The 16,302-nt window shown below is 43.1% G+C and overlaps 1 protein-coding gene across 2 annotated transcripts in view; it reads left to right on the top strand.

The window, feature by feature from the left end:
* The first annotated feature begins 3,654 nt into the window (after positions 1 to 3,654).
* LOC113435353 (scaffold attachment factor B1-like) overlaps positions 3,655 to 16,302 on the top strand; it is a 34,025-nt gene continuing 21,377 nt past the window's right edge. For both annotated transcript variants that reach the window (XM_087922656.1, XM_087922655.1), the window contains exons 1-8: positions 3,655 to 4,114; positions 7,858 to 7,945; positions 8,904 to 8,968; positions 9,078 to 9,275; positions 10,363 to 10,425; positions 13,007 to 13,034; positions 13,943 to 14,462; positions 16,102 to 16,148. In XM_087922656.1, coding sequence (XP_087778782.1) covers positions 3,869 to 4,114; positions 7,858 to 7,945; positions 8,904 to 8,968; positions 9,078 to 9,275; positions 10,363 to 10,425; positions 13,007 to 13,034; positions 13,943 to 14,462; positions 16,102 to 16,148 — 1,255 coding nt within the window. In that variant the 5' untranslated portion in view covers positions 3,655 to 3,868. The remainder of the gene's footprint in view (positions 4,115 to 7,857; positions 7,946 to 8,903; positions 8,969 to 9,077; positions 9,276 to 10,362; positions 10,426 to 13,006; positions 13,035 to 13,942; positions 14,463 to 16,101; positions 16,149 to 16,302) is intronic.

The raw sequence follows: 16,302 nt of genomic DNA on the forward strand, positions 1-16,302 counted from the left end.
TTGTTTACATGTTCGATGTCATAATCAGGGGCTCTGTAACATAGTAAGAACTGAAACGTGATATTTAAGGTCAATTCACAGATAATGGTCTCAGGAAGAGCAAGCTCTTAAGTTGGATATTTTTTAGATGTAAGGACTTTTTATAGAAGATAGCAACACCACCTCCTCTACGGATTTCACGATCTTTACTGAGGTAATGGAGTCAGGGAGAGATGCATTGAGCCATGTTTCACAGACAAATATGATGTCGAATTTAACCGTATTTAGTAAGAGGAGAAATTCAGGTATTTTATTTACAAGGCTTCTTGCATTGAGTAGCTTGCATTTAAGGCCAGTTGTAGTTTGAATTGAGGTAGTTGGGAGCATGCGTGCCTAGTCTTGGGTGATGGTGGATTGGTTGAAGAAGGTTTGGATGCTGAGTTGTTGTTTTTTTTAATTGGTTACTTCCTGTTGAAAAAGAGAGGAAACCAACTATTTTTCTCTCTTTTGCAAGCAGACTTTGACTCAGCAGAGACAAACAGAACAATTCACAGGGAGGCAACAGGAAACTTTTTGGTTTTGTTTTCCCTTGATGAATGGGATTTCTGGTGCTCTCCTAGTCAATTTAAATACACTTTCAAAGTTTGTTGCTTTTAAGAGAAAGAGGCAGGGAGATAGTCTTGCACTGGCAATTCGAATAATTTATATTTTTACTATGTAGACTCAGATTTGTAATGAGCATTCCCTCCTTGCTTCAATATACTTCTGCTTCTATCACAAAATTGCTTCCAATCTTCACAGGAGTTTAGTTACTGTCCTTTTAAAGAGGGAGTCTGGATTAGCAATTTGGGGAAGAGGGAAGGAGGGGCGGCAGGGGTGGAAGCGGTCTGCTGCAAATGTCTGAAGATCGACTTACAGCTCCTGGTGCTCACCGCCCTGCAAGGATTGGATGAATCTCACCATCTCACTGCCCTGCAAGGATGATTATATAGCCCCCGGTACTGACGAGGTCCACCGCCTTACCTTCTAGTAAGGATGGGTCGAATTGCAGATCGTTAAGCGCTTTTGAATAGAGCGCTTCCCGAGGAATGAGCTCTTTTCTGGCATGCTGGTCAAGGATGGGAGGAATAGGAAATCGCCGAGTACTTTTGAATTGAGCATTTACTGTGGAATGGAGCTCTTTTCTGGCTTGCTGACAAGTCTCGGGCATTAGACTTTCCACTTCGCCGGCTGGACCCACAGGGATTAGAGGGCTTGTCACCTGGTGCTGCCTGTGCCTGCCAGAGCTCCTCACACTGCCACCATCTTCATTCATTCATTCATATAAAGTGATTTTTCTCACCTTCTACCTCAGATAGCACCTGGCACTATAGCAGTAACACTCGAAGCAGTCTACCAATTCAGAGTGCTTTACAGCCCCCTCTTAGCGGTTTACAGAGTCAGCATGTTTTCCCCAACAATCTGGGTTCTCTCGGAAGGATGGAAGGCTGAGTCAACCTTGAGCCAGTCAGGATTGAACTCCTGGCAGTGGGAATGCAGTTAGCCTGCAAGGCTGTATTCTAAGTTGAATGGTGGATGGATGGATGAATGAATGGATGGATGGATAGATGGATGGGCAGATGGGCAGGCAGACCTATTGATATCAACTACATCACTATCACTAGTGCCAGATGCAGCCATGCCAAGTGACAGCAACCTCAGGGAGAAGTATCAGGGCCTGAAGGAGGAACTGGGGATTCTGTGGGAAGTAAAGACCAAAGTGGTCCCAGTGGTAGAAGAAACTAATATTATTAATAGCAATACCACATAGACTTAAATACACAATATTTTACAGCCCTCTCTAAGCGGTTAACAGAGTCAGCCTCTTCCCCCCCCCCTCCAAAAATCTGGGTCCTCATTTTACTGACCTCGGAAGGATGGAAGGCTGAGTCAACATTGAGCCCTGTCAGGATCGAACTGCTGGCATTGGGCAGACTCAACCTGCAATGCTACATTCTAACCACAGCGCCACCAGGGCTCCTAAGAGATCCTATTTTGGTGAAGGACACACCCGGTTAAGAACTTTTTCATTGTTTTTGATTAACAACACAATAAGAGTCACACATGACGGTGCCTTCCAACCTTTTCATTTTGAAATTTTGAGTTAGAGGTCCCCAACTCCAGGCCATCATCTATTCACAACCGGGTTATGCAAGTGGTGTGCCGACGTGCACATGTGCGTGCTCAGCTCAACTTGGATGAGAGGCAAGCCGGCACCTGTGCATACGCAGATCAACTTGCGCAAGTCTAGCTGTGCATGCATGCATGTTGGCGTTATGTAACTTGAGCTGTGCGCGCACCAGCCCAGTTCCCCTCTCCCCCCACACACCCCGCTGAGCTGCCAAGCCACCAAAGTTGGGGACCACTGTTTTAAGTGGAACACAACATCCAATAAAAAGATCAGTGTAATGAGGAGGGGGGAGCTACAAAACAAAATATCCTGATGGCGAGTCTCCCTCCAAAAATAAATCAGTAAACTTATTCTTATTGTAAAAATGTTGCTGTATTACTTTATTTTTTTTTAACATTGTAAACCGCCCAGTCAGCTTGCGGTGAGATGGACAGCAATTGGATATAATACATGAATAAATAAATAACAAATAAATAAAATAAACTACTGATGACACAGATAAACCTCCAAGTGGCCTCAAAGACTGTAAAAGAATGCAAACGACCAGCAGCCTGCAAGGAGTATAAATCCTTCCAACCCCCCCACCATCCAGTCACAGCTGAAGAAGCTTCTTGGATGAAGAGTGAAACGTCTTCAAAGAAAAAAACCAGAAAGTCCAGTTGCCACTTGAAAAAAGCACCTTTGGGACAACCATGACCTGGATAACTAAAAATCTCCATATAGACATTTAAACGAATAAAATAGAAAAAGCCTTTAGGAGATTCTGAAATCCTGGCACTCCAAAGTTCAGGTGGTCCTTGACTTATGACCACAACTGAGCTCAACATTTATGTTGGGAGGCGAGACGGTTGTTAAGTGAGCTTCGCCTCATTTTGCAGCCTTTGCAAAATGGCCACAGTTGTCAGGTGAATCTGGCATCCCCAAGGACTCTGCCTGTCAGAAGGTCGCAAAAGGGGATCACATGACCCCAGGACACTGCGACCGTCATAAATATGAAGCAGTCACCAAGCATCCAAATGTAAATCAAGTGACCTTGGGGATGCTGCAACGGCCCTGTGAAAAACAGTCATAAGTCATTTTTTTTCAGTGCCGTTATAAATTTGAGCGGTCGCTAAATGAAAAACCCCCACCGCAAGAAATGTGGAGGTTCAGTCCTTTGAATTCATTGTTTCTGCAACTGGGCAACTTTAAAGCATGTGGACTTCAACTCCCAGAATTCCCCAGCCAGGATAGGGACACTCTGCTCTAACTCTCTTAGCTCTATAGTTTAAAGGGGTAGAAGGGTCGCAAAAAGAAACGGCCCGTTCTCGCTCGCGCGTGCGCGCCGTCTTCCCTCCCGCGCCCTCCCTCCCTCCCGGGGCGCGAGCACACACTCTTCGCGGCTCCGCGAAGCCCAGCGAGTTTCGGCCTGCCGCGCGTGCGCAGGCTGTTCCTCTTCTCCTCAGTCATCTCTTCCCCCCTCCTTTCCTCTCGCGCAGGCGCAGTTTCAGCGCCCCCCCTCTCCCGAGGCCGTGCTTGTCTCTCGGTGCTAGGCCTTCCCGCCATTTTGTCTGAGGGGGAGAAAGAACCGGGTCGTAGAGGGGGGCGCCGCGGCTAGGAAAACAAAACACAAAACAAGGAAAGCCATATAGCTTTTTTGCTCCGACGCCGTGATTTTTGCCCCGCGATTCGTTTCGGTCGCTTCATGTGAGGAAAAGCGGCGCCTGGAAGCTCTCGCGGATGGCGGAGGAGGCGCAAGGGCCGGCCGGGCCCGTTGGCGAAGACGAGGCGGCGGCGGCGGCGGCGGCAACAACAGCGGCGGGGCTCGCGGCTCCTTCAGCGGGCGGCTCCGGGACGAGTCCCGCGACCTCGACCCCGAGGCGGCGCCTGAGCGACCTGCGGGTGATCGATCTCCGGGCCGAGCTGAAGCGCCGCAACCTGGACACCGGCGGCAACAAGAGCGTCCTCCTGGAGCGGCTGCAGAGCGTGAGCTTCCCGGTCGCCGCGCGGGGGAGGTCGGGGCCGAGGACTATGAGGCCTATCCCGGCAGCGCCATGAAGCGGGGGCTCACTGGAGGCAGCCTTCCGGGGATTACAGCTCCCCATCAGCCAGCCTCGGGGATGATGGGAGAGTTAAAATGCTGTCTCTGTGGAAACCGCCTTCCAGGGATTACAACTCCCATCAGCCAGCCTCGGGGATGATGGGGTTTGAAATGCTGACTGGAGGAAGGAAAAATTAAGGCAGCCTTCCGCAGATTACAGGTCCCATCAACCAGCCTTGGGGAGGATGATGGGAGTTCTGCCTCTGGGTAGCAGAATTTAAGGCAGCCTTCCAGGATTACAACTCCCATCAGCCAGGCTTGGGGATGATGGGAGTTAAAATGCTGTCTCTGTGGAAACCGCCTTCCAGGGATTACAACTCCCATCAGCCAGCCTCGGGGATGATGGGAGTTGAAATGCTGTCTCTGGATGCAGCCTTCCAGGGATTACAACTCCCATCAACCAGCTTTGGGGATGATTGGAGTTGAAATGCTGTCTCTGGAAGCAGCCTTCCAGGGATTACAACTCCCATCAGCCAGCTTTGGGAATGATGGGAGTTGAAATGCTGTCTCTGGATGCAGCCTTCCAGGGATTACAACTCCCATCAACCAGCTTTGGGGATGATTGGAGTTGAAATGCTGTCTCTGGAAGCAGCCTTCCAGGGATTACAACTCCCATCAGCCAGCCTCGGGGATGATGGGGTTTGAAATGCTGACTGGAGGGAGGACAAATTTAAGGCAGCCTTCCACAGATTACAGGTCTAGCCTTAGGGATGATGGGGGTTGAAAGTTGCCTCTGCGCAGCAGAATTTAAGGCAGCCTTCCAGGGATTACAACTCTTATCAGCCAGGCTTGGGGATGATGGGGATTGAAATGCTGTCTCTGGAGGGCAGGATTTAAGGCAGCCTTCCATAGAATACAACTCCCATCAGACAGCCTTGGTGGGGGATAAGAATTGAAGTCCTGTCTTTGGAAAGAAGGATTTAAAGAAGCCTTCCAGACAGGACAGATTACAGTTCCCAGGTACCAGCTGGGAGGATGGTGGGAACTGAAGCCTTGTCTCACTGGAGGGAAGGACTCTGGCAGCCTCACAATACTTGATGGTCCTCTACAGAGTGGACTACAACTCCTGTTGTCTATAGAAATACCTGTCATCCAGGTAATGGTTGTCCCAAACGTAACTTTGGTACAATTCCCATTATTAGCCACTTTTCTGAGGTTGAGCTCATTCTACCTGGAGGGCAGGATCAAGGCAGCCTTGCCCCAACTTGCTGGTCTTCCAGAGATGAGAGATTACACCACCTGTCAGCCAGGTTTAAGGGACGCTAAGATTTGAATCCACAGCAGGACCGGGTTTGAGCTAGCCTTATCTTCCGAAGAGGGGCTGCATCTCCACTCCTCAGCCTTTTCCGCTGAGAATGATGGTTAGCATCTAACCCAAAATCGGTGGGTCTGGATGAGGTGCTGAAATCAAAAGAGGGAAGTGATTTGAAGGGAAGTCAAGATGGGTGGGGAGAGCTCAGTGGGAATGGACAAATGGACACAAGGCCTTTTGGTTCAGCACCCTTTACTCTGTTGGAAAGCCCTGTGCTTCATAGCCTTCTCTTAATGTCTGTGGAGATTCCCAGTCATCCAGATCATGGCTGTCCCAAAGCTGCTTTTTGTTTTCAAGAGGCATCTGAACTTTTGGATTTTTTTCTTTGAAGACTTTTCATTTCTCATCCAAGAAGCTTCTTCAGCTCTGACTAGACAGTGGGGAACAGAAGGATTTATGCTCATTGCAGACAGCTGGTCATTTGTGTCCTTTGAGTGAGTTGTTGAGGCCGCCTGGAAGTTATCTTAGTCGCCTGAGTCCATTCCCCACCATCCAGTCAGAGTCCTTCTTGGTTGAGATGCTAAAGGAAATGTCTCCAAAGAAAAAACTGGAAAGTCCAGTTGCCTCTTGACAAAGACCGTTGGGACATAGCCTTCTCTTGTTCCTAGCAGTTAATGATGTATGGTAGGATTGGCAGTGCCTATAGGAGACCAATTTTGTAATCACGATAAATCTCCCTAAGGAGAGATCAGCTGGATCAAGCAAAATGCTCTTGTTGTCTGGTATCCTGTTTTTTGCAGCCTCTGGGAAGACTACCAGTAGGATACAAATGTTTGGCGTTTTCTAGCTCCTAGTTTCAGCAACTGGCATTTGGAAGTGGTTATGCTCTCCATTGTGACAGCCTTAATTTCTGTGAATTTGGGCCTGATTCTCAGCCTTTAGTTTTGCATCATTTAATTTTGGTGGGTGAATTTGCATTCTGGTATCGTGAAATTCATGGAGGAAAAGGCTAAGAGGAACAACTAAGAGTCTAGTAACCTAAGGCATAGGCTTCCTGAATTCTTAAAAAAGATATTATCATTCATATGAAGGTTTCAAAACCTACCATTCATTAGCTTCCAGAATCAGAAGCATTCTGTCATCACTGAATACTAATTTCAGAGTACGATATTTCTAAATCCATAGGAAACACTGGCAACCAAGAATGGTGGTTGAAATTAGCAACAGCAATAAGTAACAATAGCAAGAATGGATCCTAAAGGGAATGGAATGAATAAAAATGTATGCTCTATTTGATGCTTGTTTTGCTGTAGTTTAAATATATTCTGATCCTGTTGCTTTCGGTAGCTATTTATCTCTCCTTTTAATAATATATCCTTGTGGAACAGCAATTGTTAATATGAATGTGATTGCTGTTGTCTCGTTGGGTGTTTGGTCAGATTCAGCAGAATAAGGTTATGAGATGAAGGAGGCAAATTATTGACAGTGAAGATATAAATGGAAAATGTGACTGGAACTGGAAAGGGAGAAGGAAAGCCAGAGCATTCTGTGGAGGAGAAGGGACTGCTAAGTGAGGGAAATGAGAAAGGTAGGACTAGAAATAATTTATGTGGGAAATGATGGCTGGAATTGAAGTTCAGAAAAGGAATAATAAGATTCTAGCAACAATAAGCAAGGGTGAGGGTTTGATGAACAATAACAAACGGGTAACAAAAATGGGGTAAGATGAAACATAGAAGGGAGAAATTATTAGTCCAAGGGTACGCAGCCTGTGGTCTCCGGACTCCTGGGGAGCCATGACGGGGGGTATGCGGAAAGCTTGATGAAATGTTTTGACTTAAATCTTGAGTTAGGTCTTGGGGGGTCCAAGGAATTTAAAGGGACTCCACAGTGAATAAAAGGTTAGGAACTACAATATTAGATTTTACAATAAAGTTATTTGCTTGTTTGGAAAGTATATCCTGCTTTTCTAAAACGTCATGGAAAGCAGTTATGGCAATATGAGGGGAAAATTAAGGGAAGTCAAAAAGGCAAATGGAAAGCATATATCTTAAGCAGAGGTGGGAGTATCACAATAAGAAAAAGGTGACCTGGCAGAAATAATTGAGGTACCGTAGTTTAGGGGAAGAGAAGATTTAGATAATGTTAGTAGGGAGAAGAATGAAGAGTTAACACGGGAAAATGAAAAGAAAAGATTAAAGCAGACTATAAGAGAAGAGAAGCAAAATGGAGATAGGTTGGGATATCTATCCACTGAACAGAGGAAAATGTTTGGAGATATTAAGCAGAGAAGGCTGCCTTTTTTGGGGGGCGGGGGTGGCAATTCAGAAACCAGTTGCTCTTACTGTAAAATCTCACACTGTTTCCTCCTGACAGGCCATTGAAGAAGAAGGAGGAAATCCTGATGAGGTTCCCATGGCCTCAGAAAACACTAGCAAGAGGACTCCCAAAAGATCTTTGAAAGGTACAAAACTGTCTTTCATTAAAATGGAATTACACGTGTGCATATACTCTATATGTTCAGATTGCAAACCTGCAGGTCATTAAAAAAAAAACATGCAGCTTGATGCTAGATAAATAAGTCGAATCTGCACCACTGTTTGGCTTTGTCGTACATTCTTGCCGCTAACAGAAATCATTTTTTTCTCTACTTGACATTTTAATTCATGGTTCTTGGACATATTTTATCTTCTGAGTAATTGGGGAATTGTGACGTCCTTTGATATTTTTAGAAGATTGCTTTTTATGATTCTTCCATTTCTGGGTTAATGAGAGCTTGCAGTTCACTTTCTTAGCAGCTCCATCTTGGGTCTAGTTACTTTAGCATTCATCACCAGAATTTGCTGTTAGCATAGCTAAACTGTAGAATCCCTTGTTTTTTTCCTTTAAAGTCAGTGATGATAATTGTGCAAGAATTCTGCATTAGGAAACAGTGGTCAACCAACTTCCATTTGCATTCTTTTCTTTAAAGTAATCATAGTAAAAAAATTCTTAATGCATGTTTTTTGCTTCAAGGTAGCGGTGTTCAGAATCTGTATTCTTAATGCATATTTTTTGTTTCAAAGTAGCAATGTTCAGAATCTGTATTTTGGAGCACAGTTTTTACTCTTCAGTGTTCTGGACCTTAATATATTTTGCTAAACTATAGGCACTTATTTGCACTTGGGCTACATAATGAAATTAACATTATCTGGCAATAAAAGTTTCATTCGGATGCTACATTGGTGTGTGATATAAAACAGGCTTGGAGTATTTAAAAATTCTTGGTTTTTTTTTTCTTAACAATGAAGTTGGCAACTTATTTTACTCCTCTGTAAATAAAGGCGAGTTATCACTGGTTTAGACTTGAGTATTCTGATTTTGAGAATTGCCGATTTTGTTGTTAAACTTTCTAGCAGTATATTAAAGCTTTATTCTTTTAGGGCGTAAATCAGAAGAAGAAGGGGGCGAGGACAATGGATTGGAAGAGAATTCCAGAGATGGACAGGTATGGGGTGGGGGGGGGGAAGAAAAATGCATTGCTTCTTTTAAAAGTTTGTTTCAAGTCATTGTAAGAATTAGTTTCCCTTTTTCTTCTCATTCTGCCTCAACTATAGAAGGATGCTGAAGCAAGCTCAGACAACTTGCAGGATATCGACATGATGGACATCAGCGTGCTGGATGAAGCTGAAATAGATAACAGCAGTGCCGTGGACTGTGGCGATGACTACCGCTCTGAAAGCATTCTGGATCCTGATAAAGACAACATTGATATGGAAATGAAAGAACTTCCAGAGCAGCTGATGGAAAGTGAGGTAGATCATATTTAATTATTTATATCGTGCCAGAGATGTGTTTGCAAAGATTAAGGCTGACTGCTCAAAACCAGTATAAAGCTCTGCCAATTAGCTTGGGGCTCCAATGGAGAAGCATCACAGTGGGGGGGTGTGGGGGTGGTTCTATTTAACAACTGACCCCACCTTCCCCCCCCATCCTGCCCCCTTCCCCATCTTTAATTGGATGATAGCATTTGGCTTGTATTAACATATCTGTCTATATATAGATAGATGTTTATCTTGTATGATTGTAAGACACCCAGAGTCCCCTTGTGGTAAGTTTTATAACTAACTACAGGTAGTCTTTGACTTGCAACCATATAATTGAGTCCAGAGTTTCTGTTGTTCAGTAAGACATTTGTTGAGTAAGTTTTTGCTCCATTTTACGACCGTTGTTGAGTGAATCGCCACAGCTGACACGTTAGCGACCCGGTTGTTAAGTGAATCTGGCTTTCCCTTTGACTTTGCTTGTTAAAAGGTTGCAAAAGGTTGCAATACATGATCCCATCATAAATACGTGTCAGTTGCCAAGCATCCAAATTTTGATCACATGATTATGGGGATTCTGCAGGAGTTCTAAGTGTGAAAAAATAGTCATAAGTAATTTTTTTTTCTAATGCTGCCGTTTTAATTTTGAATGGTCATTTTAAATGAGCTGTTGTAAGTCAAGGACCTGTAACTAGCTGACTGACTGACTGACTGACTGATTGATGAATGAATGAATGAATGAATGAATGAATGAAATTCAGTCCCCTGTATTTTAACGTGGGCATAGTTTTTCTGCAGGGTATAATAAATGCAAAGATCAGCTGCATACCCCCCCCCTTTTTTTTTCTCCTCAGTCCTATGTTATTTCTGATGCCTTCCCTTCAGCAGTTGGAATGTTCACAGGACTCCTCTGACTTTACATAGGCTGAGTGTCACTGGGAAACGACACTTTGTACTAGATAAATGTGTCAGTGAAATTTGTTACTTCTTCAGTGAGTTGCTGTTTGATGGATTTTGCCTCTAAAAAAGATGATGGGCTTTTGAAAGGCACCTACCCCTTTGTTATTTATCCTGTCAGGAGAATGGTGACGAACTTGATGACCAGTTAGAGGCTGCTTCCCCTGACTTGGCTGAAGTGAAGGTAACCTGCTGGATCTCCTCTTGGGAAATGTGCTGTGACCATTCAACCAGCTCTTTTTTTTTTTGTAATGGGCCAAGTTAACTTGCCTTCTAGCCTTGTCTCCCAAGCCAAGCCCAAATTCTTTAGCCCTTTCTCTCCGAGAAGAAAGAGCAGTTATGTCGGCTGTCTCTAATCAATGGGACACAGTAATCCCTCAAAGTTGGCAGTTATGGTGTGGTTTTGCTTTCCTTGCCCACTTTTTTTTTAGGAGTAGCGCTGCTGTATTTCTATTTTTATAGAGTCAAATCAGTGCTGTAATTCTATTTTTACAGGGTCAAATCAAGACAGGTACACCAATGTTCCAGTTCAGATTTCAACCCATTTTTATCCAGCCCAACCCTACTGGTTGTGGGAATAAATTTTAATACCGTGAAACTGGAATGCTGGGGGGTTGAGGAGAGCGTTAATCCCTTCATAAAATCCTTCCCAATTCCATAACTACTTTGTTGGGCAAGATAGCTAAAAGAGCTTTCTTATGGCAGACATTTGCAGCATTTCACTTCCAGTAGGCTATTTTTATGATTTTTTTTTTCTGACTTCTTAAATTTTTGGATTGAGTTTTGACTCAGTCTGAGTTTTGGACTTCAGCTTTTTTTCTATACTATTCTTTTTTCACACACACAAAAAGATGAGGTATAAATATCAAAAGAAAGACTGTCCCGCAGGTGCTGTGTTACTGTTTGCATGGGCAGAAATGGATTTAAAAGCCCTTTGCTTTTCTAGAAGCTTGATAGCCGGTAGCTGAGAAACTTCGTGTTTGGAAAAGAAATGCCTGTAATCAAGTGATGTTCTGGGAATTAAACAAGGAGCTGGTTTCAGCCCTTGAGATTTGGATTCCTTACATGTATTACAGTATTGACTTACTGTAACCTAGCTATTCCTTTTAAAAACAGCAGCAGGAACTTGGCCTATTTTTAAGAGTTCCAAATGGTTTAGGACAGTGTTTGTGATAACCCGAGGCGTTGGCACAAAGGCAACACAGCCAGAGAATTAAGCAGAGGTCCCTTTATTAGCTCCAACTTTGCCCCCAATGACCCGGTTACCTTCCGGTCTGGAGAAAAGAAAAACTCCCTCGAACTTGCACCAGCCTTTGGCTGCAAATATTCCAGTTCAAACATTGTAAATTGAAAAATATAAACTATAAATCCAACAAGGCAAAATAAGGTAATAAATCCAACCAAGCAAGATACGGAGTTCCAGAAATGAAGTAACAAGGCAGTCAATCAAATCAGTTGGGAGGATGCCAGGATTTCATAACAGCAGCCAACACAAGATAAACTCAACGTTTGTTCCTGACAAATGCCCCTCCCATCTGCTTCTCCTTTAAACTCTATCCCCAGGTGTGCCTTGTGAAGGGAATCAGGGCCCTCTCCTCCCTTGTGAGCCATGCAACCCACGTTGCTCTCTTCTCCATTCCTCCCTGCGTGCCCTAGGATGAAGAGGGGGTGGGCCTTGGTCTTCCTCTGAATCCTGTCTCCATTGTTCTACCTCTCCCCTGCTCTGCCCTTCCCCAGTTTCCTCCACAGCCAACGGAGCGATTCCTTGGCGGCTATCCGTCTTCCTCCTCTGATTCAGATGCCAAGGGGGCATGACAGTGTTTCTCAACCTTGGCAACTTTAAGATTGGTGGACTTCAACTCCCAGAATTCCACAGACAGCGTTTCTGTGGAATTCTGGGAGTTGAAGTCTACCCATCTTCAAGTTGCCACAGTTGAGAAACACTGGTTTAGGGTTTTGTAAATATTCATAGTTGAATGCAAGGTGAAGTATCATATGGGTGCATTTGGGTTTTTTAAAAGTAATCTAGGATTTGAAAGAAGCCATTAGATCACGGATCCAACCGTGTGTTCATTAACAGAACTCTAATTTAAACATCCCCAACAAATGTCTGGCCAGCCTCTGAGTAGGCTTGAACACATCAAAGAAATAATTTTGAATCATTGATTCCACTTTTGTTTTTGTTACATATTTTTTCCCTTGATGGGGTTGGACTAGAAGACCTGCAAGATCCCTTCCAACTCTCTTCTGTTACATTGTTCCCAACTTATTCTGAATGTTAATTTTCTCGACAAGACATCTGTAATTCTGGACCACGGATTCTTTGGGGTGATCTGTTTCCCCCTTCATTAGACTCATATAAGGGCGCCTCGCAAATACATGACTGGCCTTTTTTTGGTTTTCAGCTCTTGTTGGCTTGTTCTGTTGTCTTTCTGTCTCCCTCCTCTCTTGCAATTGTGCTTTTAAACATCTCTGAAAATTTTCAAGTACATGTGGATTAAAAAAAATACCTATAAAATCCTGTTATTAGGATCTTTGGAACATTTAACAACTATTTTAAAATCAAGAGTACTGAAAAGTACTTACCAATTTCACAAAATAACCTTGTTCGGTGTGGAATATGCCATAAAAGAATCAGGCGTGAGGAGCAGATCACAATAATTTAATCTCAGGCTTTTTTCTAGGTAGACCTTGAAATCAGAATATGAACGTAGAAGCAATTATTTTCACCGTTTAATATTTTTCCTTTCCTGTTTTTGCTACAGGATTTGGAAGAGCATCATTCAGAACCAGGTATTTTTCTGTTAATTTCTTCTATTTTTTAAAAAAAGTGCAGCGGAGGTAAGGGGACAGTTCTTGGACTTTCTAGTTGTCTTAATTAATTAATTGCATACCAGAAAACCCACGTAGTTCTCTAGTGTGTAAATATCTGGAATGCAATCCTGATTCCAACTCTGTGAATTCATGCCTGCCACTTATGAAGTGCTTTTTTTTTTTTTTTTAGACCTGGAAAAAAAATTTTTTTTTTTAATCCTCTCTAGCTTCAAAGATACACTAGAAGAAAGTTAATGTCAAATATGAAGGCAAATCCTATAGAGCAGATTGTAGTATGTGATATGTATGATCAGTAGAGCAGAAAAGCTAGTTTAAAAGTTGCCATAGGGAAAACGTTGTGAGTTACAAGCTAAAGAGAAGAAGGAAGAAGAGAGGTTCTACGTGGAAATTCCATAAAAAAAAAAAAATTCTATTTACTTTCTTGGAGTTACATGTTCATGCATCATCAGAAGACCTTCCAGTTTTCCTGTTGGACCACCATGCTTTAAAACCAAAATGAAAGAAAGAAATTCAGAGTTTGAAATGGAAATGTGTGTTCTTGATGCATTCTGTTTAAGCCTCTTGGAATTCTGGAAGAAAGAACCTCTTGAAGAACTCTCAAGGATTGAGCCAGAAGGTTTTTCTGTTAAACTGATAAGATCAGGGTTGTTGGGGTTTTTTTTTTCCCTTCGTAGCATATGATTTTTCTAAAATTATGTCTTAGCTTTAGGCATTTGAATGTGGTATATACCGAAAGCGTTTTTTCCAGTTTCTGTGTAGCTATAACCATACTGTTAGACTGGCAGCCATGCCCGTTCCGCATATGTCTTTGCTATGTTTCCCCAGTGATTAAACCTTGTGCCATTCTATTCCTGTTAAATCTATAGAAAATGAGAAAATGCTCGACATTTTGGGTGACACTTGTAAATCTGAATTCCTTAAAGAAGAAGCATCCGAAGCTGAGCAGGAGCAGGAAGCAAATGAACCGTTCCTGGGCAAAAAGGAAGAAGAGGAAGACACGCTGGCTGCCAGCACCCAGTCGGACGAAGACCTTGTAGATAAAGACAGCCAATCAGGCCCGGCTGAGGCCAAGAACCAAGAGGAGGACGATGCAAAGCTCTTAGTGGTAGCGAAAGGGGAGCCGAGCGAGCAGACAGTTGAGGAAGACAAGCCGGACTTGGACTCTTTAGCGGTAGAGAGCAGGAGTGGAGGTGGAGGTGGTGGTGGTGAGAGTAGCAAAGAAGTCCAAACTCTGGAAGCCTGTAGTGAGGAAACCGCGGAATCGGACACAGGTCCCCAAGTGGTTAGTCCAGAGGCCGAGAAGATGGAAGTGAAGGCTAATGTTGAGGAGGAGCCCTCTGCCACTAGAGAGTCCTCTGCCCAAGAGGGTGGTGATCAGAACACGAGGTTTGTTTCTCTCCGTTTTAGCAACAAAAGGAAAATGCCAATCCCTGATCTGCTGTGCCAGTATAGCATCCATCCAAAGAGCCAGAGTAAGGTACCAGCCAGTACGATACCCAGGTTTATAATCCTGTGAGCCTTGATATAACTTAACAGGTAAGCCGCTGTCTAGAAACCTGTATGGATGGAGAGGCTAACGCTTCCCGCAACAGAGGAAGACTAGATAGATGCAATAATCGAGAGCTTTGCCTCTTTTCTCAGTGGCATGGTTTGGTTTGGTTTTGCTTTTCATGTCCAAGATCAAGACTGGATACGTCTGATCCACAGGGTAGAATGCCAGGACAATTCTGGAAATCTGTCAGATGGCCTACCTAGGAAAGGAGGAATAGTTACAGACATACATACACCTGCATGCATACACACGTTAGAGTGCAAGAAAATCTTTTTTTTTAAAGTGTTGAGAAAACTTAACTGTACATTCAGAACATCATAAGGACAACGTGGTACAATTTTGGGTTGTATTACAGAACAGGTAGTTCTCGACTTACAACAATTCTTTTAGTGACGGTTCAAAGTTACAACGGCACCGGAAAAAGTGACTTACGACCGTTTTTCACACAACAGTTGCCGCATCACGTGATCAAAATCCAGACACTTGGCAACTGATTCATTTATGACAGTTGCAGCGTGCTGCGTGACACCCCCGCCCCCCTTTGCAACCTTCCGGCAAGCAAAATCAATGGGGAAGCCAGATTCACTTAATAACCGTATCCGTAACTTAACAGTTGTAGTGATTCGCTTAACAACTGTGGCAAGAAACTCATAAAATGGGGCAAAACTCACTTAAGAAATGTCTCACTTAGCCACATCAATTTTGCGCTCAGTTGTAGTTGTAAGTCGAGAACTACCTGTACTTAAAACAGGTACATTGTGCTAAATACGACTACTACAGAAATGAAGGACTGCAGCTATATACTTTGAGTACTTCAAGGCAGTAATAAAGCCCAAAATAACTGGGTTCCTAACCGTAAGTGAAACATATTATACTCCCCCCCCCCATCCTCCTTGAAGGGAGGGGATTAAAAAAATTATTGTTGCATCTGTTTAATTTCTCCTCCGATTCCTCAGAATGTCAACCTTCCCCTCTTTCAGTTCTGTAAGTAATGGGTTAATTAATCCCTGCTAGTGCTTAACAGTTTTATTAATCCATGGGTACTACAGGCTGGTACCTTACATTTCTCCATTCTAGACAAAATGCTGCCTTTTTTCTTTTTTATATGTACTTATATACAGTATGTGTAGATAGATACCTGGTCTGTAAGAAGTAAGGTTAAGGTGTTTCTTCAATTTGGCCTGCTAGCCCACTAAAATTCTTTGCTACCTAAAAAAAAAAAAATTCTTTTAGATTTTGTTTTTTCCCTTGTGTGTTAAACATCGTTTTGCAATTTTTTATTTATTTTAATCTTGATAAAAATTGTTTCCAAGATTAACTGTTGAGTACTATAAGACTGCTTTTTAAATTCATTGGTTCATTGATGATTAAATCGGGTAGGTATTTGTATTCTAATGAATACCTTATTATATATAATAGCCTTTCTTCTCTCGTTTCCTGACTGAGTTTTCCTTTCTTTCTTTTTGTTCTTAGTTCTGAGGAATCCAAAGACCCCAAACAATCTTCAAAAGAGGAAAAAGGTATTTGCATTTTTTTTGTGTAAAAACTTATATCTTGCCCACCTCACACGTACTGGGGAGAGGACGTTTAAATGTTGGATGGACTTACACATGATCTCAGCTGATGCTTCATGACTAGTTGAGATGAAATCCTACAGGACTTTTGTCGGTTAAA

This window comes from Pseudonaja textilis, chromosome 1 (assembly GCF_049901715.1).
Source record: "Pseudonaja textilis isolate UNSWEBS1 chromosome 1, rPseTex1.2, whole genome shotgun sequence".
In the NCBI taxonomy this organism is placed as follows: domain Eukaryota; kingdom Metazoa; phylum Chordata; class Lepidosauria; order Squamata; family Elapidae; genus Pseudonaja; species Pseudonaja textilis.